Source organism: Boleophthalmus pectinirostris, unplaced genomic scaffold, assembly GCF_026225935.1.
Source record: "Boleophthalmus pectinirostris isolate CB_2022bp ecotype Guang Dong unplaced genomic scaffold, ASM2622593v1 HiC_scaffold_19, whole genome shotgun sequence".
Lineage (NCBI taxonomy): Eukaryota > Metazoa > Chordata > Actinopteri > Gobiiformes > Gobiidae > Boleophthalmus > Boleophthalmus pectinirostris.
In genome coordinates, this window is record NW_026571140.1 from 400,307 (window position 1) to 427,806 (window position 27,500).

The 27,500-nt window shown below is 41.1% G+C and overlaps 1 protein-coding gene across 3 annotated transcripts in view; it reads left to right on the forward strand.

Annotated features, from left to right (window-relative positions):
• Positions 1–27,500, forward strand: part of ano1a (anoctamin 1, calcium activated chloride channel a) — a 102,470-nt gene that overhangs the window by 54,220 nt on the left and 20,750 nt on the right. For 2 of the 3 annotated variants that reach the window (XM_055154785.1, XM_020940628.2), the window contains exons 8-15: positions 1,217–1,272; positions 4,917–4,958; positions 10,247–10,311; positions 10,945–11,079; positions 12,988–13,148; positions 21,600–21,685; positions 23,570–23,581; positions 25,651–25,722. In XM_055154785.1, coding sequence (XP_055010760.1) covers positions 1,217–1,272; positions 4,917–4,958; positions 10,247–10,311; positions 10,945–11,079; positions 12,988–13,148; positions 21,600–21,685; positions 23,570–23,581; positions 25,651–25,722 — 629 coding nt within the window. The remainder of the gene's footprint in view (positions 1–1,216; positions 1,273–4,916; positions 4,959–10,246; positions 10,312–10,944; positions 11,080–12,987; positions 13,149–21,599; positions 21,686–23,569; positions 23,582–25,650; positions 25,723–27,500) is intronic. The other variant, XM_055154784.1, reaches the window with a different exon arrangement.

The window sequence follows — 27,500 nt, forward strand, 5'->3', positions numbered from 1 at the left end:
ATGACTTAATTTGTCAATATTTGATCTATTTCAAGTTTTTTGGGGGGGTATCTATGAGTAATCTACCTTCAGATTTGGAACAGGACAGTCCCATTCAACTTCATTCATTCAGTTTCTTTCAAATATGCAAAGAAAAATCTAATTCCATTTTCAAAGTTGAAAAGGCACCAATGTCATGGAATAACACATTGAATGCTGAGGCAGATGATTTCTGTTGTTGTGTCCTAGGGCAAAACACTTAACCCATCTTGTCCCCAGTGTTAGTGTACACTGGTGTGTGAGTGTGTGTGGATGGGGGAGTGGTTCCTGTAAAGTGCATTGAGCCTTGAAGGTAGAAAAGTATATATATATATATATATATATATGTATATATATATATATATATATATGTATATATATATATACTATAGAAAAATGTGACCATTTACCGTTCATTAATTTTATTTCTAAACATAATATATGAAGTTTTATTACTGAGCACATTGTTGCTTTATCCTGTTCTCTTTTACTCTTTTTACTTCCTTAATTTTTTGTCAGCGAGAATTAATAGTCATCACTAGAGTATTGCTCAGAATGAGAGTTTGAAATATTATCCACTTAAAATTGTACAGTCCCTTTTCTCAAAATCATAAAACAGGATTTTCTAAATGACATTTCAATGTCCTTTTTCCACATTTTTATAGCAAATGTTTATTTTTGTACATTATATTATTTCACTATCAGGTTAAGATGGGCTTTAGGATTAGGGTTAGGACCAGTTCCTTTGGTTAAATTTAGGGCTTTGGAAAAGCTAGTCCCACCTCACAGCCAAACATTTTAACCTCTTCTATACTATGCAAAATTGTCTCTTGTGAGTTTTTAGCCATGTTGGAATATTGTTACCTCCTCAGACCTGGAGCTGTGTTTTGTTTCATTCACACATGTGAAAGCTTTCGCAGTTATCCAAATGATTCCAGTGAAGGTGTATGCATTTTAAAAACACAGTGGAGCACTTCCTGTATTTCTACTTCATCACATTACAAGACAGAACAGAGTGTTTCCAGTTTGATAGAAGAACTCAGCCTAAATGTGCAGGTTTGTGTTAAACATAACTCCAGGTCTGTGTGTGATGAGGAAACGACATTATAACAAATGATGAGAAGTGAGCAGAGCACAGGCCCTGAAGGCCTCACCACAACACTGACTGCACTTCTAACTCTACTCACTCCCATTACAGGAATCACCAGTCTACTCGCCAACGGCATCTACACTGCTGCCTACCCCCTGCACGACGTGAGTACACACTCCTACACACACACACACACTACACACTACACACTACACACACCTACACACACTACACACTACACACTACACACTACACACACTACACACTACACACACTACACACACACTACACTACACACACACCTACACACACACACACCTACACACACACTCACACACTACACACACACACACACACACACTACACACTACACACACTACACACTACACACACACTACACACACCTACACACACTACACACTACACACACTACACACAACACTACACACTACACACTACACACACACACACCTACACACACCTACACACACTACACACTACACACTACACACACACTACACACACACACTACACACACTACACACACTACACACTACACACACTACACACTACACACACACTACACACACACTACACACACACTACACACACACTACACACACACACACTACACACACACACACTACACACACCTACACACTGCACGACGTGAGTACACACTCCTACACACACACTACACACACTACACACTACACACACACTACACACACTACACACACTACACACACTACACACACACACTACACACACCACTGCACGACAGTACACACACTACACACACTACACACCTACACACTACACACTACTACACACACTACACACACTACTACACACTACACACTACACACACACACACTACACACACTACACACACTACACACTACACACACACTACACACACACACACATACACACACACTACACACACCTACAGCACGACGTGAGTACACACTCCTACACACACACACTACACACTACACACACTACACACTACACACACACCTACACACTACACACACACACTACACACACTACACACACCTACCCCCTGCACGATGTGAGTACACACTCCTACACACACCTACACACACTACACACACTAAACACACTACACACTACACACTACACACACCTACACACACACTACACACACACACACTACACACAACACACACCTACCCCCTGCACGACGTGAGTACACACTCCTACACACACCTACACACACTACACACTACACACTACACACACCTACACACACCTACACACACTACACACACTAAACACACTACACACTACACACACCTACACACACTACACACACTAAACACACTACACAGTACACACATCTACACACACCTACACACACTACACACTACACACACCTACATACACCTACACACACTACACACACTACACACACCTACACACTACACACTACTACACACACCTACACACACTACACACTACACACACCTACACACACCTACACACACTACACACACTACACACTACACACACCTACACACTACACACACCTACACACAACACACACCTACCCCCGGCACGACGTGAGTACACACTCCTACACATATCTACACACACTACACACTACACACACCTACACACACCTACACACACTACACACACTAAACACACTACACACACCTACACACTACACACACCTACACACACCTACCCACACTACACACACTAAACACACTACACACACCTACCCCCTGCACGACGTGAGTACACACTCCTACACACACCTACACACACTACACACACTAAACACACTACACACTACACACACCAACACACACCTACACACTACACACACCTACACACCCCTACACACTACACACTACACACACCTACCCCCTGCACGACGTGAGTACACACTCCTACACACACTAAACTCACTACACACTACACACACTAAACACACTACACACTACACACACCAACACACACACTACACACTACACACACCTACACACACCTACACACCTACACACTACACACACCTACCCCCTGCATGACGTGAGTACACACTCCTACACACACCTACACACTACACACACTAAACACACTACACACACCAACACACACCTACACACTACACACACCTACACACACCTACACACTACACACACTAAACACACTACACACACCTACACACACCTACACACTACACACTACACACACCTACACACACCTACACGCACCTACACACACTACACACACCTACACACACCTACACGCACCTACACACACTACACACACCTACACACACTACGCACACCTACACAAACTACACACACTACACACCTACACACTACACACACTACACACTCCTACACACTACACACACTACACACACCTACACACACGACACACATTACACACTACACACATCTACACACTACACACACCTACACACTACACACTACGCACACCTACACACTGCACATACCTACACACTACACACACCTACACACTACACACACCTACACACACTACACACTACACACACCTGCACACTACACACTACACACACCTACACACTACACACTAGACACACCTACACACTACACACACCTACACACACTACACACTACCCACACCTACACACTACACACACGTACACACTACACACACCTACACACTACACACAGTACACACTCCTACGTACAACACACACCTACACACACCTACACACATCTACACACTACACACACCTACCCCCTGCACGACGTGGGTACACACACTTACACACTCCTACACACAACACACACCTACACACTACACACTACACATTCCTACACACACCTACCCCCTGCACGACGTGAGTACACACTCCTACACACTGCACACACCTACACACACCTACACACTGCACACACTTACACACACCTACACACTGCACACACCTACACACACCTACACACTGCACACACCTACACACACCTACACACTGCACACACCTACACACTACACACACCTACACACACTACACACACCTACACATACCTACACACTACACACACCTACACACTACAGGCACTTACACACACCTACACATTACACACATCCACACACACCTACACACTACACACACCTACACACACCTACACACTACACACACCTACACACAACACACACCTACACACTACACACACCTACATACTACACACTAGACACACCCACATACGACACACACCTACACACTGCACACACCTACACACTACACACACCTACACACACCTACACACTACACACACCTACACACAACACACACCTACACACTACACACACCTACATACTACACACTAGACACACCCACATACGACACACACCTACACACTGCACACACCTACACACACCTACACACTACACACACCTACACACACCTACACACTACACACACCTACCCCCTGCATGACGTGAGTGTGCAGGGGGTGATAGTGTGTGAGTACACACACCTACACACTGCAGTGTGAGTACACACACCTACACACTGCACGACGTGAGTACACACACCTACACACTGCGGGGTGAGTAGATCTACAGCTGACAGCTGTTGATAAATGCTCCTTATTTCCTGGAGCCATTATGGCCACAACACACAACATGATGAAGAAAAAATCCAAATCTGTACTTATAATGACTTTACAGATGGTGGAGCATAATTCACTTTTACATTACATTTATTATTCATGTGGTGAGTAATGAATTGCATCTAAAGTAAAATGGGGGCTAACCGTGCATGTGATTGTGCTTACAGGGCGACATCGAGGGGGTGACAGCAGAACCCAATGACAGGAAGGTGGGTGCTCCTGAACCAGCCTATCCATCATCATAGAGCCCTGTCAGAGCGGCAGGGGCTGGACTCTGTCCAACAATAACTGTTCAATGGATTTAGAATAGAGTTTACGATGATACTAAAATATACAGCTCATTTTTGATACTAAGGAATATACTCGATACTCCGATTCCAATACCGATGTTGATACCTATTTAGCATTTACAAAGACAATGTGATTTTCAACTTTAAATGTTATATATTAAGCAAAACTGACTGAGGCCACGTTAGAATGTTGTTCACACATGTTTTGAGTAAACCTTTAGGGTTTGTGTGAATAAAAGAAAACACAACTCCAGGTATGTTTCTGATGAAGAAACATTATAAGAAAGATCAGCAAATATGTCATATGAGGCCTTTAAATGACAGTGCTTTCTTTTATACAGGTTTTATACAGTATATGTGTGTGATCCTCAGTGGTGCAGTAGGTTCATGTTGGTCCATGTGTGTGTACTAGTCTATGTGCTCATATACTTGTTCTGAAACAGCTCAAGATCATTCGAAAAGGAAAGATTCAGGAAAGATTCATTTCTGTTCTCTGAATGGGACTTTTTTAGTATTGACAGCTGCTCAGCTGAGTATCTACTTTCAATACTAGTTTTAGTATTGATTAGAGACTGATTTTCTCCTTTTTGTTTTCTTTTTGAATGCAGAATTTTAGTTTCTGTTTTCTTCTTGTAAAAAGCGGAGTTGATTTAATGTAGTTGTTATAGAACAGGAGGGGCACATGACCTGACTTGTTCCGATGTACGAACAATTTCATAACAGCATAAACCATTTCCTCATAATGATTACATTTTAGAATGAAGCAGAATTATGAGCTGTGGACAGATCAGGGACTAAAAGGTCTTACATTAGCTCCCATCTGTACCACGGGAGGCAGGACTCATCTGCTCACAGTCTGTCTCCCGCTGTGCCCCAGGCTGCTACACTACAACGTCACTACGGCAACTGTCCCTGTCCCTCTGTCCCCTCTGTCCTCTCTGTCCCTCTGTCCTCTTTGTCCCTCTGTCCCTCTGACCCCTCTGCCCCTCTGTCCCTCTGTCCTCTCTGTCCGTCTGTCCCCTCTGTCCCTTTGTCCCTCTGTCCCCTCTGTCCCTCTGTCATTCTGCCCCACTGTCCCTCTGTCCTCTCTGTCCCTCTGTCCTCTCTGTCCCCTCTGTCCCTCTGTCCTCTCTGTCCCCTCTGTCCCTCTGTCCTCTCTGTCCCTCTGTCCTCTCTGTCCCTCTGTCCCTCTGTCCTCTCTGTCCCTCTGTCCCTCTGTCCTCTCTGTCCCTCTGTCCTCTCTGTCCCCTCTGTCCTCTCTGTCCTCTCTGTCCCTCTGTCCTCTCTGTCCCTCTGTCCTCTCTGTCCCTCTGTCCTCTCTGTCCTCTGTCCTCTGTCCCTCTGTCCTCTCTGTCCCTCTGTCCTCTCTGTCCCCTCTGTCCCTCTGTCCTCTTTGTCCCTCTGTCCTCTCTGTCCCTCTGTCCTCTCTGTCCCTCTGTCCCCTCTGTCCCTCTGTCCTCTCTGTCCCGCTGCTGTATGTGTGTTGTATGTGTAAAGTCAGGACCTCTCTCAGTTTTGTGAGGACCCTTGGTTTTTAAGGGGCTCAGTTTACACACAGTTTTCAATCTTGTAGTTTGAAATGTTAGTATCAAGTTGACAGTATTAGCAGTGTTTGTGTCATTATTTTCACAACTTTCATTTCAGTGATGTTGCTGCCAAATGAAGCTCTGGAACTCCCAATGTTCAGCAACCTGAATAAATAATACATTATAAATTATAAGTAATAAATTATAAATTATACATAATCAATAATTCATAATCAATAAAACACCCCTGTGTGTATAAGTCACCAAAATACATGACATGAGCAGTCAGAGTCAGTGCCTGGTAGGAGCCATTTGCCATTTGTACAGAATAAACTCTCTCTCCATCTCTCTCTCCCCCCTCTCTCTACCTCTCTCCCTACCTCTCTCGACCTCTCTCTCCCCTCTCTCTCTCTCCATCTCTCTCTCTCTATGTCTCTCCCCCTCTCTCTCTCTACGTCTCTCTATGTCTCTCCCCCTCTCTCTCTCTACGTCTCTCTATGTCTCTCCCCCTCTCTCTCTCTACGTCTCTCCCCCGTCTCTCTCTATGTCTCTCCCCCTCTCTCTCTCGACGTCTCTCCCCCGTCTCTCTCTATGTCTCTCCCCCTCTCTCTCTCGACGTCTCTCCCCGTCTCTCTCTATGTCTCTCCCCCTCTCTCTCTACCTCTCTCCCCCCCTCTCTCCATCTCTCTCTATGTCTCTCCCCCTCTCTCTCTCTCTATGTCTCTCTACTCTCTCTTCCCCTCTCTCTCTACCTCTCTCCCCCTCTCTCTCTATCTCTCCCCCCCTCTCTCTACCTTTCTCCCCTCTCTCCCCCTTTCTCTCCTACCTCTCCCCCCTTTTCTCTCTTCCCTTCTCTCCCCTCTCTCTCCCCTCTCTCTCTCTCTACCTCTCTCCCCCTCTCCCCCCCTTTCTCTCTATCTTTCTCTGCCTCTCTCCCCCCTTTCTCTCTCCCTCTCTCCCCTCTCTTCGCTCTCTGCCACCCCTGTCTCCCCCTCTCCCTGTGCCCCGTCGTCGTGTGATTAAACGGAGTCATTTGTTGTATTTGCTGCTGGTGTTCTCTGTGTGATGGGTGGGTCTGTGTTGTGTCCTGTATCATATTTTACTCAACACTCTTCACATGTAATTGACGACTTAATAATTCAGTTACAGCCGTACGCAAAGGTTACACACTTTTAATTAAAACTGGAATCGATTGCAGTTTCGTGGGCTTTGTATGGAATCCCTTCTCTCCGTTTTTGCCATAACATATATCTCTGTGATCACCTCATCAAGTGCCCTTCAGCTGCAGCCAAATGTAACCTACATTGATCCTTTTTCTATTGATTTGCACAGAATTAGCTCAAGTATTATGTTGTCTCACTTAAAGGTTAGTTCAATAAATCTCCAGGTGATGTTCACACAGAAGCAGAAACCACAGACTTTGACGCACCAGCATTAGATCTAATCATTTCACTATTGATGCTTTGCTGCTGATCTCATCAACATTCCCTGAGGCTGTGATGCTAACTGTAGGCACTGCTCTGTCTGAGGCTTTGTTTAGACGTTAATCTGAGTTTTATTTTACACACAATAGTGCATTACACCATTTGTGCTCTTGCTTAGTTTCTCACACGTCAAATCACAGTCAGTTTTTCATTTAGTCACTCTCAACTTTTTGTTGAAAATCAAACTCCTTAAGGACCACGAACGCTCGGACTGATCACAGGCTCCTAAAAATGTGCTATTTAAATCCAAGTCTTATTTTTTCTTGAGTTTTCAGATAGTAAACCTTTTTGTATTTGCTAAGGTGTGCATTGTGTCACCATATACTGTAATTGTTGAATATTCTGCCATAGCGATACATGTAGAATATCCCCAGCATGCTGTCACTGCAAAGTATCAAGAGAGGTTATGCACTACATCCAGTGTTGGGAAGGACTTTTAAAATGTATTCCCCTACAGATTACAGAATACAGACCTCAAAATGTAGTTTGCAACATAATCTGTTAAATTACTTAAAGTGAGTAACGTAATCTGATTACTATGGATTACTTGATATTGTCATGCTTTTTAAAACTACATGAATGTACCAACCACATCCTGAAAATTCTTCTTTGTTCTCTTCAAATTGTCTGTTGAGACCAAGTCTCCATGAACAGACTTTTGTTTACTGTCCTTTTAGTCCTGGTTTAGTCCTGGTTTTAGCCCTTGTTTAGACCTGGTTTTAGTCCTGGTTTAGTCCTGGTTTAGTCCTGGTTTTAGTCCTGGTTTAGTCCTGGTTTAGTCCTGGTTTAGACCTGGTTTTAGCTCTTGTTTAGTCCTGGTTTAGAACTGGTTTAGACCTGGTTTATTCCTGGTTTAGACCTGGTTAAGTCCTGGTTTATACCTGGTTTAGTCCTGGTTTAGACCTGGTTCAGTCCTGGTTTAGTCCTGGTTTAGACCTGGTTCAGTCCTGGTTTATACCTGGTTTAGACCTGGTTTAGGCCAAAATGTGAAAACAGGAAAATACCTCTGTGTAATCCATTTATTTCAACAAAGTAACAGTAATCCAATTACCACTCACTGAAACAGTAACTGTAACTGAATACACTTACTCATAATTTGTACTCTGATTATGTAACTCCGGTACATGTAATCTGTTACTCCCCAACACTGGCTACATCGATTTATTTGAAAAAAGCTCCTAAAAATTGTGACGCTGTGGCTCATGATCCTGAGCTTTTTCTTGCCTCCTTTTTGTCCGTGGAGCTGTTGTTCACTCCAAACCTGGTGCACGGCCCCTGTTGGTTAGTAGAGATGTTTAGTGTTTTTTCATGGCCAATAGCATTATTTTATTTATTTTTATTTTTTATTTTTTTTAAGAATCCAACGACTGATAAGGTCAGCCAATATTTTTTGGTCAATGTGTAGTATAGATTTTAACACCCCCCCACCCCCAAAAAGACATATTTTTACATTACACAAACCTGTCTACCACCCTGTTTCACTACAAACTGCATCAGAGAGCTGTGTAGTCACCTTGTACAATGTCCCCTTTGAACTAAAATGTGCCAGGCTCCAAAAAGTGCAGATACGTGCCCGATATATTGATTGTCATATATATCGGGAAAGAGGACACTGCACAAAACATGACGAAACAGCGCTCTTATCCAGTCTGCAAGCTGGTTTACTATTTCTTGATTTTCTTGTTTTAGATGCCAGGTACAAACTAAATATTTAGCAGAAATTTATTATATATATTTTCACACTGTAGCAGCTCATATTGCGTGTGTTTTACTGGTTAAACTGTCATTACTCAGCCCTGACTCTCATATGATGTTTCCACTCACTAATAAAGCACCAAAGGTTGTGATGTCATCTGCATAACCTCTACTGGGTACCTTGAGTATTTTTACATGTAATACTCATAAATATGGATGACGTGGTTATTGTTGAGGCCACATGTGAATGAAATGGAGGTCTCTGTAGGCACACTCTCCTGCGTGGGTGTAGTAGTACAACATGTCGGTGACATACTGAGCTGTATTCAGACCCATAAAAAATGATGTAAACATTTAATCTTACAGTCTGTTTTCAACAAACACATATTTGTGTACAGCATCATCACCCAGCATCATCACGTAGTTGTATTTAATGGAAATATGTCAAATATGTTTTTTTGGTTTCTAAACACAGTGTTAAACGTGTCTACTGTGTCCACAGCTGCTGTACGAGGAGTGGGCCAGCTACAGTGTTTTCTACAAGTACCAGCCCGTCGGACTTATCAGGTCAGACCCCAGTACTTTTCTTTAGAATTCATTACAGTATAAGTTTGTGAAAGTTATCTCTGCCCCGTGTGTTACCTGAGCAGCCGCTCCCTTTTACATTCTGTTTGAATCCAGAAAAGTTTAGAGCTGGCTGTTTTGTTTTTGACCTGCACAGAGCATGTGTCTCTCTGATTGGTTAATCTGCCTGTCAATCACACCCTCTGAAATCAGAGAGACTGGACACTGCTCCAGATCCAGATTTCTTTGTAACATTTTGTAAAAACACGTGGTTCTGACTGCTCAGGTAACCAGATGTGAGCTTTAGAGCCCCCCTCATACCACACTATACCACTGTGACACACGTACAGCCTCAAAGGTATCAGGAAAAGAGTAGAACAAGTAATGCAGAAGTGGTACATGGACCTGGTTGTCTAATTTTTTTTAACAAAAGCTTCATGTTTCATCTGATTAAGATTATATTATTATTATAAATACACACTCACATACACACAGTAATACACAACTAGGGGCTTCTTTGTGCTTTATCAGTTCTCCATCAGTTCTCAGAAAATTTGAAGCTTTACCATTGTAGAGTTTACTTTTGTAGATTACTTTCATAACTATAAAGTGAGTGTTGTGATATTTTGCCTGTAGGAAGTACTTTGGGGAGAAGGTGGGGCTGTACTTTGCCTGGCTGGGGGTCTACACACAGATGCTGATCCCTGCTGCTCTAGTGGGAGTCATCGTGTTTCTGTATGGCTGTGCCTCTGTGGACGACAACAAACCCAGGTACACAACAAGACACTTCTGCACAAGCACACCCAAAACTACATCTGTCGTGTGTGTGTGTGTTTAATACAAGCATACTTGTGTTTTGTTTCAAACACACACTGTTGTGTAATCCTGCATTATTAGTCTGTACATTTCCAAAGCTCAAATGCTCTGTTCCACCTTGTGATGTCATCAAATGGTAGTTTTAAAGGTAACAGCAATTTTTTGCACGTTGTTTTTCAGCGGACTTGATTTTTGATATTTATTTTTACGATTCTGACAATTCATTAAACGCGCCACACCTGCCCTCAGTCTGCTCCTCTCCACCTGATGTTCAGGCACGACACACTGACTCTTTAGAACTCCATTCCCAACACTTGTTTTAGTGCTGAGATTGAGAGAAGGATCGGACCCAAAGTATTTGGGACTGTTAAACTAGGAATGGTTCAGTCTGGATTGTTTTTATGACAATTAATATTTGCAAAACTCAATCAGTCAACAATATTTTAAAGTCAATGGCATGACCTAAAAGATGATAGAAATAATTAGCTACACCTAATGTAATATTTTGGCCTTTTTCTGATTAATTTCTTTCTTACAACCACAAATCTGGGAGAATCTTAAACGTTAACCTTAAGACTGATAGTTAATGTTCTGCCAACTAAGGCACAGCTGTGCTACAGAATGTTTGACAAAAGACTGACAAAAGACGACATTTCATGGCTCGTTTCTGTTGCTGCAAAACAAACCTGCTCCCATCTGCTGTCATCCATCACCTCTAATCTAAGTATCTCACATGTGTATATTGTTCCGTTCATTTGGTATAACAGAACAGTTTAAACTAGTGTTCTTACAATATTACAATGGTAAACTCAATTTTGATATTAAGGAATCATATTGATACCACCATGATAATAAAAAAATACTATTTACATAATATGATTTCCAACATTAAATCGTAGTTTTTTCTTTTCTATTCCCATGTGTGTTCTGTGTGTAATCCTCAGTGGTGTAGTAGGTTCATAGTGTCCATGTGTGTATACTAGTCTATGTGTGTTCTACTTGTTCTGATACAACTCATGTCTGTCCTGTGAATGTGACTTTTTCGTATCAACACTTGTTCAAATAATTGTCTAGTTCACAATAGTTTTAGTGTTGATGTGATTATTGTCTGATTTTTGATACCTTTGACAACGTTACATTCAAGCAGACTTTTTTTTTACCAAAAAAAAAAATCGACTTTTCAGAGCTTTTAACCATGTTATAGTTATTTCTCACCATTTCCTAACCAAAGTAGTATTTGGAGGAATTCATACATGTTTGAGAAATCATTCATTGATCTACTGCATTTTTCAGCTCCACACGTACACGCCCACCGCTCTGTACTAATGTCACGCTCCCAAGTTTATTTTCTTGATCTACGATGCACGTTGATTCTGCAGCATCTCACAGTCAGCTTTGTACAAATGAAAAGAAATCCTGTGCTGGTTAGTGTGATGTGCTGCTGTCCATAGGAGGGGTCAGCAGCAGACAACACTTTGTTATGATGATGTTTACGCTGCGTCAGCAAACATATTTCTTTTATTAACTTGTTTTACATCAATACTGAGATGATTTAAAATGTCCAGATTATAATATAATCATTCATAGGTGTCATAGATTATAACTATAGCTGACACAAGCGCAATAGTTCTGCATAAGCACGGATGACACATAGTTTGATCCACTTCTTTAGTCTGGGTAATGATGAAACCTCGGAGCAGCAGACTGACCTTCACGCTTCAACTGAGTGCTGTAAACATGTAAACAGGATCATCATGTCTTCCAGCTGCAGCTGTAGAAACACTCATACTACAGGCACTTTGAGGATAACAGTGAGGGATGTGTCCTCTCTAACCTGCCTCTGTGTTCTGTGTGCTGCTGCAGTATGGAAATCTGTGACCCCCGCCACAACATCACCATGTGCCCGCTGTGTGACCAGGCCTGCAGCTACTGGAAACTGACTGACGCCTGTGGCACTGCCCGCGCCAGCCACCTGTTTGACAACCCCGCCACCGTCTTCTTCTCCATCTTCATGGCTCTGTGGGGTGAGTCGCACATAGGCAAGATGCAGCTCACGTGCAACTGCTTAATGGGCCTGTACATTTTTTTTTTTTTCCCCACCATGTATGTGTCAATGCACAAAATGTGGTATTTTTATATGGTATATACAGTATATAGTATTTAGGACAAAGGACAGACACAAAAATGATAAACTAAATCACATCTGAGGGATTTTGTGTGTACACACACAAAATCCCTCACCCCAGTGACCCTTCCCACTATCACAAACTTCATGTCTGACATGGACAATGTTGGGGAGTAACAGATTACACGTACCAGCATTACGTAATCAGAGTACAAATTATGAGTAACTGTATTCAGTTACAGTTACTGTTTCAGTGAGTGGTAATTGGATTACAGTTACTCCGTTGAAATAAATGGATTACACGGCGGTATTCTCCTTTTTACACATTTTAGGCTAAACCAGGACTAAACAATATGACACTTAACATTAAGGTGAACATAATTTAAAGCAGCATTGATCTCATATAAAAGAACATTTCTCTATCAATAATTTTTTTTTTATATGTTTAAGGAAAGACTTGTTTTTTATTGTCTTTTATCAGACAAAACATCTTATGTTAAGATATCTTAGTCTTTGCTACTTTACAGTACAGCAAACAAAAGTCTGATCATGGAGACTTGGACTCAACAGAGAATTTGAAGAGAACAAACAAGAATTTTCAGGATGTGGTCGCTATATTCAAGTAGTTTTAAAAAGCATGACAATATCAAGTAATCCAAAGTATTCAGATTATGTTACTCACCTTAAGTAACTTAATAGATCATGTTACAAACTACATTTTAGGGTATGTAATCTGTAATCTGTAGGGGAATACATTTTAAAATTAACCTTCCCAACAATGGACATGGACCACAACTTCTTCAACCTTAACATTAATAAAGCAGAACTGTTCTCTCCTCCCCCTGCTCAGAACATCTCCCTCTTCATCAATGGCCACACTGTACCCCTCCCCCTCATGGACCCTCTCAGTCAGTGGACAGTGAAGTCTAACAGGTGTCTCTGAGTTCTAGCAGTGCAGCAAGAACAAACAGAATGAGAGGGTGTCCGACTCTGCTGTGAACTGGTGCCAAGCGGAGGTGCCATCTGGAGGTGGCACTGGCTTTCAGAGCAGAGGAGGGCATGTGGAGATGGTCTGGTACGAGTCTTCAGAGAGCACAGAAAGCAGAGCACTCATCAATGTAAACTACCAGCTCAGGTTTACCAAAACAACATGCTATTGTTGAGGGACAGATTTTAATGTTTTTGTTTTTTTTGTTTTTTTCTCTTTCTGACTTGGTTTGGTGGATAATACCTGTGCTAAATAGTCATCATAATTTTCAGGCAAGTGGCAGTTTGTGGGAAAAACACTGAACAAAAATACAGGAAGTAGCAGTGAATTATAACGCCCCCTATGTCATCAACACTGACCATTTTATCCAACATGCAGAGACAATTTACAAGGAACACATTTTCTGACAGCAATCGCTTAAGAAAACAAAGTCGGTGGTGCTGTTTATTTGTATTAGGACTGGGTAGTATCATCTTTCACACAGGAAAGTCAAACAAGAAAGTCAGGAGTGAACTTGTTTCATAATAATCCTCAGTATCTCGATTATTAAAAACACTAATCATTACAAGCTTTGGTCGTGCGTCTAACAGAGCAGAGATTCAATCCGACTCGAGCCCGACAGGCATTAAGAAATTTTGTCCGAACCCGACACAATTAAAATCACACAATTTTCATCGGCATAATGACACTCGTAGGATATTGTTTGTCTTCTTCTAATGGACACATAGATGCAAAAGGATAAAGCAAAAATAATGAGAAGACTTTATTCCTCACTTCTCGTAAAGTGGTAAATTTAAAGTGCAGCATCTCATCCACATTATCCATAGAAATTGTCCAGAAATAATCACCTCCAGTCCACAAAACTGCACTATTAAACCAGTGTGAGGAGTTATTTAAAAGTAAAAAGGTGAAAGTAGTTGTCGTGTGTCTGTGCACAGACTGAGGTGAAGCTGCTGATTCGCGATAGTTATTCTACTTCCTGTGGACTTTATCTTCAATCTTTTATGCTTTAAAAATCATATCTAAAGTTTTGCACCACATTTCACAAATAATAATAACACAGTTTTAACTTGTATCTAAACTAGAAGTGCTCTCTGATTGGACTGGACCGGTCAGGTTTCCATGCTCTAATGTCCAACCAGAACTGTGTGTTGGTGTAGTCTTTTCTTTATAGTCAGATTAGGGGTGGGCAATATCTCGATATTTTAAATATATCGAGATATTTTTTAAACTCGATATGGATTCTTACATATCGTATTTATATATATAATGCCACTTCGCTTGTTTGTCTTCTCTGTCGTCGCCCATGCGTGCCCCTGCCTCCCTGATTTTGCTCTCTCGTGTCTCATTCACTCCTCACTATCGCCATGCTGCCAGTGAAAAGCTTCTAGAGCTATGAAACTTTTCCACCATTTACAGTCAAGGCCACCAGCAGCACATCTCATATTCGTGTCCTTTAGTCCAAAAGAATTTGAACCGCATGAGCGGCACCTGGAGTGAGCTGTTTATGCAAATGAGCCATGTGCTTTTTAAGTTTTGTTTCTGTAAAACGTAAACAAGTCTACGCAAAGGTGCAAAAAAAAACCAACAACAACAACACATTATAATCTCAAACAGGCTGATGTGGCTCTGGAGTGGTTATGCTATATATCTTCTAAAGTTTAGTAATGTAAATTTTATTCATGCAGAAGATTTTAATTAATAATCTGCAGCAGTGTCACTTGTACAACAGTGTTTGGAAACGTTGGGTTTAATCTGCAGTGGATTGTTGGAAACCTTAGAGCTTCTCACACTGGTGAGGAACATGGATCTGTTAAAATAAGGAAACTCCCAATCTTCCTGTGCTGAAGGAGCTCATGGTTCTGGTTATGGTATGAATAACAGAGTTAATGCAAAGATGAGCTTGAGTTGAGTTGTTTTATTTATGAATGAAAAGAAGGAAATATGTATTATTTCTTTTATTTTACAGTTAAATTATTATTTATGTAATTAGGGTTTTTTGTCATATATATGAACTGCCGACCTCTTACACTTTAATTTAAAAAAAAAAAGGACCTTGTGGAATTTGGCAGATTTGTTTTTGCAGTTTTCAGTTTTAGGGGGTTATTTTTTCCTGTACACATATTGAGATATATATCGTATATCAAGATATAGAAAAATATATCAAGATATATTTTTTGATCCATATCGCCCAGCCCTAAGTCAGATCGGGGAAATGCCTGCTGTTTACTGTCAGCTTTTTGACAATTAATTTCAGCTTCCTGCACCTACATAACACTTTTGACCATCTCCTCATGTGTGCTCTGAGGGTTAGATGTGCTCTCCCTAGAAAATATGTTTTAAAACTCAGAGTCAGTGCCTCACCTGCTAATGTGCTCCCTGTGCTTAGCATGTGGGCTCCATAATGAACATGCCATGCTCACAGAAGTGTGGCTGCTTATTACAGGGTCAAGAGAGCGTTTGGTGGAGCTGATACATGAAGCCTGAATGTGAATTGGCCACAACAGAACATCAGCCTGTGATGGAGATTTAAGGCCTATAATCAGTGCTCTATCAAGTGCAACTATCGGTCAAATATCGACCAACTCGTATATCGGCATGTCTCTGGTGTAGTGTAGTGTAGTCCCAGTGGAAACGCCGTATATTGTGAATGGAGCTTTGCGTCTCTGAAAAAATCCAACTCTAAAATATGGTGCAAATAGTTCTGCAAGCTGTTACTTCTTTTCCTGTAAAACACTAGGAATAGAATGAAAAAGACTGAGGAGAGGAAAGAGAGAGAGGAGTCAAAAATGAAACTGAAATCGACAAATACAGCATTTTCAAAACAGTAAAAGGTAACATGTGTTATGTGTTAGCAGTTAATGTCACATAAAAGTAAAATACCCCCTTTTTAAAGAGATGTTCAAAAGATGTGATGTGGTCCTGCATATTGCTCCTCCACAAATCAAAAGCTCCTCTCCTTAAATGAATGCTGTGCTGTTGGGTCCTGAGGGGGGGCAGTAGAGATCTGAGAGCCCTGGAGTGTGCAGGTTTAAACAGGATCAATGCTCTAACTGTGGCTCACATCTGCCTCCAGGATTGACTTTGGCTTTGGGGACTGCGTTCCTCATTTACACAGAAATGACCAAGACTTAAGTGAATCTCTCTCCATTTCAGCGCTCAGTGTGTGAGTGCCCCTCATGGCCACAGCGGCACACACAAATCCAATCCTGTTTCTCAATCAGTCCATTGGTTGGTCTGAACTTGGAGTAAGGCAGTGTCTCTGGATTCATCCAGTTACTGAGTATTGTCTGAACTTCGTAGATTAGGAAGAGAAAATCCCTATATTGATCATTTAGTTCACATGAAGCTAAGCAAAACACCATTACTAAACTGGTGACTATTACTAAAATAATTACAATTTCTTGAAGTAGGTCTGCATGCAGTCTGCACTCTTACAGTTTAAAATAAAATATATATTACAGTCACTACTGAACTGTGTCTCCTGAGCCTTCACCTGCAGATAGAGGATACAGGCCTACACGTCTGTTTCATTCTCAGCATATGGACAGGCCTCATGTGATAGTTCAGAACCTCTAGAATTCCCTCCCTGAGCTGCAGAGGCTGCACTAGCACTGACTTGTTGTGGAAAAAGACTCCTTTTGTAGACACTGGTGAATGTTGAAGCAAAGACGCAGAGTTTATTTCTTGCACGAAATAGGTCCAACAGAACAACCAGCAGCGTGTCCCCCAGACGTCAGACCCCGAATGATACAAGCACCAAGTTTATATAGGTTGAAAAAGTGAGAAGGTGACGACTCCTACGGTGTGGTCAGACGTGTTCCTGTTGGCCTTCCTGAGCAGGATGTCAAGGTGTGGTATATTCAAAGGAGACAAAGAGGTCTGAAAGCAAACTACTTGATCTGATTTGCATCCATATTCACCTGCATTTGGTCACTTCCTCACAAGATTACTTCCAGACAAGATAGCAGGCAAAAGGGAACAGTAGTGTTTACATTGAAGGTCTTTAACTTTAACAATCCAACCAAATGAGTTTTACTTACAAGACCAAATGTGTTTCTAAAAGATAAAATAATCACACAATATTTTAAATTCCTTTACAGACTCATGATAGGCTGAAGGTGCTGGGGTTTAGGCACTCGCTATTCAGATCAGAGAGAGGCATTTTAGGTTTAAACCATCTACTGTATACATCGAAATGGACAAAACTAACACGCTAGTCACTACGTTTCAAATAGAAAGTTTGCATATGGGCACTTCTGGCTCCTTCTGAACCTGGCTCCCATTGACTTACATTGGAATCTTGTTGCCCCTCTCTCTGTAATTGTTGCTGTGAACCTCATTATTTTTAAAATGCCCCTATTAACACATCCAGCATGATCCTGTGTTTTTCTCACTATTTTGTCAGTTAAAAAATTCCTATTCAGAATAGAGCCTGGCTACAAATTCCCTCCTGTAACATCGTGAGCTTCATTTGAGTAGAGCTGGATGCTGTGGGTGACAGCACACTTGCTTAGTCCACTTTTTTATACTGGATTTCAGCAGTGAGACTGGCAACTCAAGTGTGACTCATGTGAGACTCATTCTGCTTTCTCCATAGATACGAGTTGGGGTGCGCCCCCTAGTGACTGGTGTACATAAAATCCAAAATGGCCCCCGACTAAAAGAGAAAAGATTATATCTCCGCTTCCTTTAGTCTTTAATTGTTGTATAATGCAATTTTTCTACTTAGTTTGATACAAGCAATCCAATTCTGATATACTCTTCTTATTTTTAGTCATGTTTTATGTTAAATCTATTATCATAGTCATATTTAACTAAAATAAACTGTCTATATCTCACATTATAAGTCACATTATATATAAATCACATTATATATTAATCAGGGCCCTAGACTCACAGTTTTACCCATAGTTTGCTTTTTCTTTTCTTCTGCTTTTCCAGAAGTGCACGATTTTCATTAATTCCCCCCTGACTATTGTATCTGGTGGCGTAGGTGGGCAGTGTTGGGAAGGTTACTTTTAAAATGTATTCCCCTACAGATTACAGATTACAGATTACATACCCTAAAATGTAGTTTGTAACGTAATCCATTAAATTACTTAAAGTGAGTAATGTAACCTGAATACATTGGATTACTTGATATTGTCATAATTTTTTAAACTACATGTACCAACCACATCCTGCAAATTCTTGTTTGTTCTCTTCAAATTGACTGTTGAGACCAAGTCTCCATGAACAGACTTTTGTTTACTGTAGAGAAGCAAAGACCAGGATATCTTAACATAAGATAAGTCTGCTTAAAGACAATAAAAAGTCCAATCTTCACTTAACTGTATTAAAAATATTATTAATAGAGAAATGATTTTTATATGAGATCACTGCTGTTTTAAATTATGTCCACCTACTGTTACATGTCATATTGTTTAGTCCTGGTTTAGTCCTGGTTTTAGACCTGGTTTAGTCCTGATTTAGTCCTGGTTTAGTCCTGGTTTAGTCCTGGTTTTAGACCTGATTTTAGACCTGGTTTAGTCCTGATTTAGTCCTGGTTTAGTCCTGGTTTTAGACCTGGTTTAGTCCTGATTTAGTCCTGGTTTAGTCCTGGTTTAGTCCTGGTTTTAGACCTGGTTTAGTCCTGGTTTAGTCCTGGTTTTAGTCCTGGTTTTAGACCTGGTTTAGTCCTGATTTAGTCCTGGTTTAGTCCTGGTTTTAGACCTGGTTTAGTCCTGATTTAGTCCTGGTTTAGTCCTGGTTTTAGATCTGGTTTAGTCCTGATTTAGTCCTGGTTTAGTCCTGGTTTTAGTCCTGGTTTTAGACCTGGTTTAGTCCTGATTTAGTCCTGGTTTAGTCCTGGTTTTAGTCCTGGTTTTAGACCTGGTTTAGTCCTGATTTAGTCCTGGTTTAGTCCTGGTTTTAGTCCTGGTTCAGTCCTGGTTTAGTTCTGGTTTAGACCTGGTTTTAGTCCTGTTTTAGTCCTGTTTTAGTCCTGGTTTAGTCCTGGTTTAGTCCTGGTTTTTTCCTGGTTCAGTCCTGGCTACCTCCGCCAAGGAGGTTATGTTTTTGCCGGCGTTTGTCTGTTTGTTTGTTTGTTTGTTTGTTTGTTTGTTTGTCTGTTAGCAACATAACTCAAAAAGTTACAGACCGATTTTGATGAAATTTTCAGGATTTGTTGGAAATGTGAAAAGGAAGAACTGATTTCATTTTGGGGTTGATCTGGAAGAAATCCTGGATTCTGGATCACTTTGAAATTTTAGTTAACATTGTGGTAAATGGGGCCAACAATTTTGTTTCTCAATATCTCGGTTAATTATTGACCAAACCCCATGAAATTTGACTCAGGGATGGACAATGGGATCCTCTTTCATATTCCTAAGGCTGATCCGGATCTGATCCAGAAGACTGATTCTATCGCAATTTATATAAAAAATGGGGGTAGTCCTTGGCGGAGGTCTGCGCTCTCTGAGTGCTTTTCTAGTTTAGTCCTGATTTAGTCCTGATTTAGTCCTGGTTTAGTCCTGGTTTAGTCCTGGTTTAGTCCTGGTTTAGCCCAAAATGTGAAAACAGGAAAATTCTGCCATGTAATCAATTTATTTCAACAAAGTAACTGTAATCCAATTACCACTCTTGTATTCTGTAACTGAATACAGTTACTCATCATTTGTACTCTGATTACATAGCGTACATGTAATCCATTACTCCCCAACACTGCAGGTTGGTCATGTTCAATCAATTAAAACATGTAAATCTTACTGCACACAGAATTTGTTATATAATTCAAATTTGAAATCATCAAAAACATTCAAGAGCACAGAACAGGAGCAAGAGCTAAATTAACAGCAAAGAATTAGAATTTCTGCACGTTTGTGGAAGTTTAAACTAAGCATGTTTACACCACAGCATTTTACCATCATTACCATTCAGTGATTATCCTGGAATGACTCTGACAAACCTATTCCACACCAGAGTTATGGTTTACAATAACACAACAACAGTGGGCAGTGTGACCATTATTGAAGTCCTATATTACACAAAACTTTAAGCCATGTTGTTACCTCCTCAAAAACAGACCCGGAGTTGTGTTTGGTTCATTCACAAATGTTTGAGTAACACTTTGTTATCAGTCTGTGCAGTCAAAATGCATCAAAAGTTAGCTTCTTTTACTTCTTTTTTTGTTCATTCCATTCCAAGGGCTGAAAATAATCCAAATAATTCTAGTGAAGGTTTAAAAACACAGTGGAGCGCTTCCTGTGTTGTGTTGTATTGTATGACATCACAAGGAGTGTTTTCAGTTTGAAAGAAGAGGAGCATAATATGGGCCCTTTCGATCCACATTAGTGATGGACTCTTGTGGTTCTCCTGCAGCGGTCCTCTTTATGGAGCACTGGAAAAGGCGTCAAATGAGACTCAACTACATCTGGGACCTGACGGGCTTTGGCGAGGAGGAGGAGGTGAGAACCAACACAAACGCATGCAACATTCAAACATGTTCACACAGGAGTCAATTACCCTGAACAGCTGCAGACTGAGAGCGGAGCTGTGCTGAAGAGCCACATCAGCACCACAGACAGCAGCACACATGCGCTCGTGTTGTTGTTGGTGATGTTCATATTTCCTTCTTCTCGCAAAGCTCAAAGATGTGCAGAAAATGTGCTCTGTGAAATGAGGTGTGGTTTTTTTTGGCCCTAGATACACATACCCAGTTATTTTTATAGACTCTCTTGATAGACTCTTTCTGCATCAGGACAGATTTTAAGCAGAGAACAGATGTTTTGAAATGCCCTCCAAAGTGAAGTTTTATTTTTCCACATTTCTTTGTTTGTTTTCTCAGTGCAGTAGTAGTAGTAGTTGTAGTAGTTTTGGACACAGGTAGGTGCAGTGTAAGGCACTTGTGTACAGACAGAGAGAGCAGCAGTGAGGCTGTGCTCAGTGCTCACCTCGTACGCACAAACCTCTGCTGTCTGCTCATTCACTTCAGCTCTGTCTTGTCCACATGTCCTGTTGATGTTGATACATGATGACACCAGTGCAGTGCCTTGGTAGTGGTAGCATCAGGATGTCAAACATCTTTTGTTTAGTGGGTTATTTAAGCCATGTCTATATTAATTTAGTTGTTAGGGTTCATTCTGAATGCAGGTATAACATTAACAATGACTGAATGCTTCCTGGTGATCTGGATTCAAAATAGTGGAACCACTGCTCATCACTGGACGATGAAACAGTGTGTGAAGAAAATGATTGTTTATAAAAGTCATATAAAATATCTGGGTGTGTGTAGCAAAGTCCCAAATCAATCACTTATTAAAGAAAAATTTAAATATATGTTCACAAATGTATTTCTTTCATGTGGATGCAGATCTGGTTTATGGTTAATCGCCCTGTAATTACTGTGCACGTGAAACTAAAACTGGATTATCCAATTCCAAACACGTGATTCTTGTTAGTATAAAGTAAAAAGTACAGCCATCATGGATTTTCAGTTTGGATATGTTTTCACCAAACAGTGAAGACACTGATAGTGCTGACCCGTCCAGTCTAGTGCCGTCCTGTATGACCATGCTTCCGCAGGGAGTATTATAGCTCTGATAATGTAGGTCAAGATAACAAGGACTCAGGGGCATTGCGGCCTCTACTATTGCCCTCTACATCAATTTGAAGCTATTGGCCAAAGAGTATGTTATGAAGTCCCCCAACAATCACAGTTATTTTTCTTAAAAGCCCTGGACCTGTTTTTGTTCCATGTATTTGAACAAAATGTGTCTTTCCCCAAAACAGATATCCTGCATAAGCAGCTCCTGAAGTCAAAATAAGTCTGCTCCAGTGATGACTACGTCTAATTAGAAGTGTTTTATAATTTGATAATCAGGAAGTGTGCATTAGCTTGCTAGATGTTAGCTTTACTGTTATGACAAAACTCTGTGGGTTGTGAAAAGCGCCTGTAAACTCATTGAGGTGGACAATTAGGATGCATAAGGTAAGTGAGGAATCACTTTGGACCACTGCAAACTGTTTTGTTCTGCTCCTCACATTTTAAAAACAGTAAAAATCGTCTGCAGCATCTTGATGTTGTGCAGCTGTCACTCCAGAGCAGACAGTAGATGTGGTTTTCATGCGTTTAGGGGAAAGCTTGTGTCTGTGGTATGGTCAGAACAATATCTGGAAGTGAATGTAAGAGCTCAGTCTTGTGCAGTGGTGACTCAGCCTCAGTGAAATGTTCCCACACAGTCCTGACAGCCGCCAACATGCCTCTGTCCGGACCGCAGTATCACCAGAGCTCACAGGGCCTGGTGCGTTCACTGACTGCTCTGCTTTTGTCTCTCTGTCCTGTTTTTCAGGAGGAACACAAGGTTTGGGAACAGTTACCTTTAAAAACCTGCTGTTTATCTCAATGCCTCTGTACCACTTTGTACATCATGTAACTTACAACCTGTTTAACCGACAAAGGGCCTGATTTACTAAAACACTGCACGGACAAAACTGCAGAAATCATATGAAGTGTGGTGAGCAGATAAAACTATTTTTGCCCCTTTACAAGATGAGTGACAGTAAGTTGATAGATACTTTGCAATGACATCATGTTGGGGGTGTTCTACATGTATCTCTATTGGCAGAATGTTAGTTACCATGGTGATACAATGTACAAATTAGCAAACACAAAAAAAAGAAAAATGTTTTAAGATAAAAAAATACAAAATGGATTTAAACAACACATTATCAGGAGCCTGTGATCACTTCAAGAGAGTCAGGAGATTTTCAGAAAAGTTACATAGTGAACTCTTCAATCAACCAATCAATCTGCTCCAAGTTGCAGTCATGTTTAGGTCGGTGTAAGTCTGCCATCCTTGTAAAAAGTAAAACTCACTGCTGCAGACTTTAGTAGATCAGGGCCTTAGTCTCCGGACACATCACTTCTTTTAAAGCACTGCTCACACTAACCTGCTTGTCTGTTTTAGCCTGTACCAGACGCTCTGTCCCTGCATCGTGGTGTGCTTATTTCTTCACTCACAGTGGACCTGCAACATGTGCTCTTCAATACACTTTACAACAAATGCACTTTAGAGTAGTGATATTTTTGAACCATCTGAGTTGGTTCAAAACATCTCAAGTCAACTCAGACTTGACCTCGAGTTGACGCAGACTTCACCTGGAGTTGAATTGGAATTAAGATGGAGTTGACCTGGAGTTGACTCAGACATGACTCAAAGTTGACCTGGAACTGACTCAGACTTGAGCTGGAGTTTACTCAGACTTGACCTGGAGTTGACTCAGAATTAACCTGGAGATGACCTGGAATTGACTCAGACTTGACCTGCAGTTTACTCGGACTTGACCTGGAATTGACCTGGAGTTGACTCAGACTTGACCTGCAGTTTACTCGGACTTGACCTGGAATTGACCTGGAGTTGACTCGGACATGACTCAGTTGGAGTTGGAGTTACAATGACTTGAGTTCGGACTGGGACAATTATAAGCATGACCTGTGCTTCGTGCCCTTCAGATCTGGTGTCACTGAAGCTAACCCCACATGTGATGCTTTTTGTCGGCATGCTTCAGATATGATCACATGATCACACAGCCCTGACTCTCCCACCCTCCATCTCTCTCTCTCTCTCTCTCTCTCTCTCTCTCTCTCTCTCTCTCTCTCTCTCTCCCTCCTGTCACAGTGAGGCAGAGCTCAAGGACACGTGCGTCTGATGGGCTAACGTCTTCTCTGTCATTCGGTGTGACAGCAGCTAACAGGAGCACAGCTTGGGTTTGCCTCGTGTCACTTTACCATGGTCACTATAAAAGGACACACCGAATGACCAACATGAAACAAAAACAGCATTTTAATTTTGCACTTACAATGTTTTATTTTTAGAACTGTAAAATGTCTACACCAGTTGGGCTTTTAAATACATTATTTAAAAAAAAAAGACTCCTTCACCTGCAGTGTCTCTCGGGAGGTTTTTTGTCATCTCCGGGTTACACACATAGCACTAGTGTACACTGAGAACAGTCCTGGTCCTCATGTGGTGTTTGGTGTGCTCCTTCAATGGTGGACCACAGTCTCTCTAACCCGGAGCTCCTGTTTAACCTCACCAGGCTCTATCTGCTGCCGCCAAGCACAGGACTCTGCTGTACTCTATGGTCCATGGTCCATGGTCCATGGCCTATGGTCCATGGTCCATGGCCTATGGTCCATGGCCCATGGTCCATGGTCCATGGTCCATGGTCCATGGTCCTTGATCTATGGTCCATGGTCCTTGATCTATGGTCCATGGTCCATGGTCCATGGTCCATGGCCTATGGTCCATGGTCCATGGTTCATGGATTATGGTCCATGGTCCATGGTCCATGGTCCATGGTCTATGGTCCATAGTCCATGGTCTATAGCATTGCTTTCACTACTGTTTAACTGCATTTCTGTTTATAGGACCACAATCGGGCTGAGTATGAGTTCCGTGTCATGCAGAAGTCATTGAAAAAGGAGCATTCCACTCCAAAGGTACGTGTCATGATGTTGGGCCTGTCCGCTGATAGGCGGCACTGTGGTTTAATGGGGCTCGCTCAGCACTTCTATCAAATACTGTTTGTGTGGACCAGCACAATGCATTTGTTCACCATGCTGGCCATAACCATTACATGGTGAGACAACAATGCCTTCTTCACCAGCTGTGAAAACACTGCATATTTAGCCTTATGACCTTTAAATGACTTGTATTACTTGTTACAAGAGAAGAAACTGGACTAACAGAGTTATTTAGTTAATGCCCTTGGAGATGTCATTGGAACTGCTGCATTTCAAATGACATCACAACATTCTATTGACCAATATTGTTTAATACAGATGGGGGCCGATCAACTGAATATTGTTCAGTGCAGATTTGTGTTTTAATACAGTGAGTAGTTGGCTCCAAAAGGTAATCCACAACCCAACCCAATCCACAATGTTGTCTATTAGTGACTAGACCCTAGAACTCACTGTATTACAACAAAGATCTGGATTTTAACAATATTAATTTTATCTGCTCCCCCATCCTTATTAAATAATGTTGATCTATAGAATGCTGTCATGTCATCTGAAACCCAGCAATAGGGACTAAACTTACCTGGCCAGCCAACACCAAACACTTGTACTTTATGAAGAAGTGTTGTCTGGAACTGTAGCTTGTCACCACAATTTCCAGTGGGCATGAATGACAGGTGTCCAAAAAAAAAAAAATCTTTGTAAAATTCATCACCAAAAATATCTTCTGGTACCTCAGGTGGATTCTACACAAATCTCTGTTATTTCCATCTTTATTTTTTACTTGCAAACCACCATATATATATATATATATATATATATATATATATATATATATATATATATATATATATATATATATATATATATATATATATATATATATTATATATATATATAATTTGTTATTCTATTAATGTTATTATTGATAATTATCATTATCAATAATAACCATGATATTAATAATAACATATACATAGAGCCTATCAGCCTACAGTGGTCGTAAATGTAACATTTTATAAAAAAAAAAAAAAAAAAAAGACAGATCAACATCCTCATTCAAACCCAGATGTTCACATGCTCTCAGTTTATGAGTCCAGAAAGCTTCTCTTTGATTTAATTTCTGAAGCCTGTCTCCACCTCTTGCCAGAGGTTTCACTTCTTCTACATCTACTTCTTTGGAGTTTTGGAGTCCTTTGTGTTTTAGTTTTAATCCTTTTTCCAAGAGCACCCTCTACCTGCTCCCACTGATTGGAACACCTGCAGAAAACAGCCACATTTTTGTGGCTATAACTTCTTTTACCTGAGAAAAATAACAGCTTGGTGCTTCAGTTCTTAATTCTATTGTTTCTCCGTCCTTTATGTAAGCAGCCATTTTTTATTTTTTTTTGACACAAATGATCCATCTGTCTCTCTGATTGGTTAATCCACCTGTCAATCACACCCTCAGGATACAGCTCCAGATCCACTCTTCTTTGTAAAATTTAGTAAAAGCAAGAGTAAGTGGTCAGTGCTGTGTTCATTCTAACACTGGGCATGCCTCATCCTTATAATATCAGTGTCTGTGACAGTGATAGAATAAGATCTGAAGGTGAAGTCAGGACGTCGAATAAAAGCTCTATTCCCACTCAAAGTCACTTACATTGTGAGGACCACAAAGAAAACCCTGGCCGCGTTCAGTGTAGTCTATAGGATCCCCAGCCCATTCTCCCATCTCCGTAAACTGTGCATATACCACACATTAGACTTGACTGAAG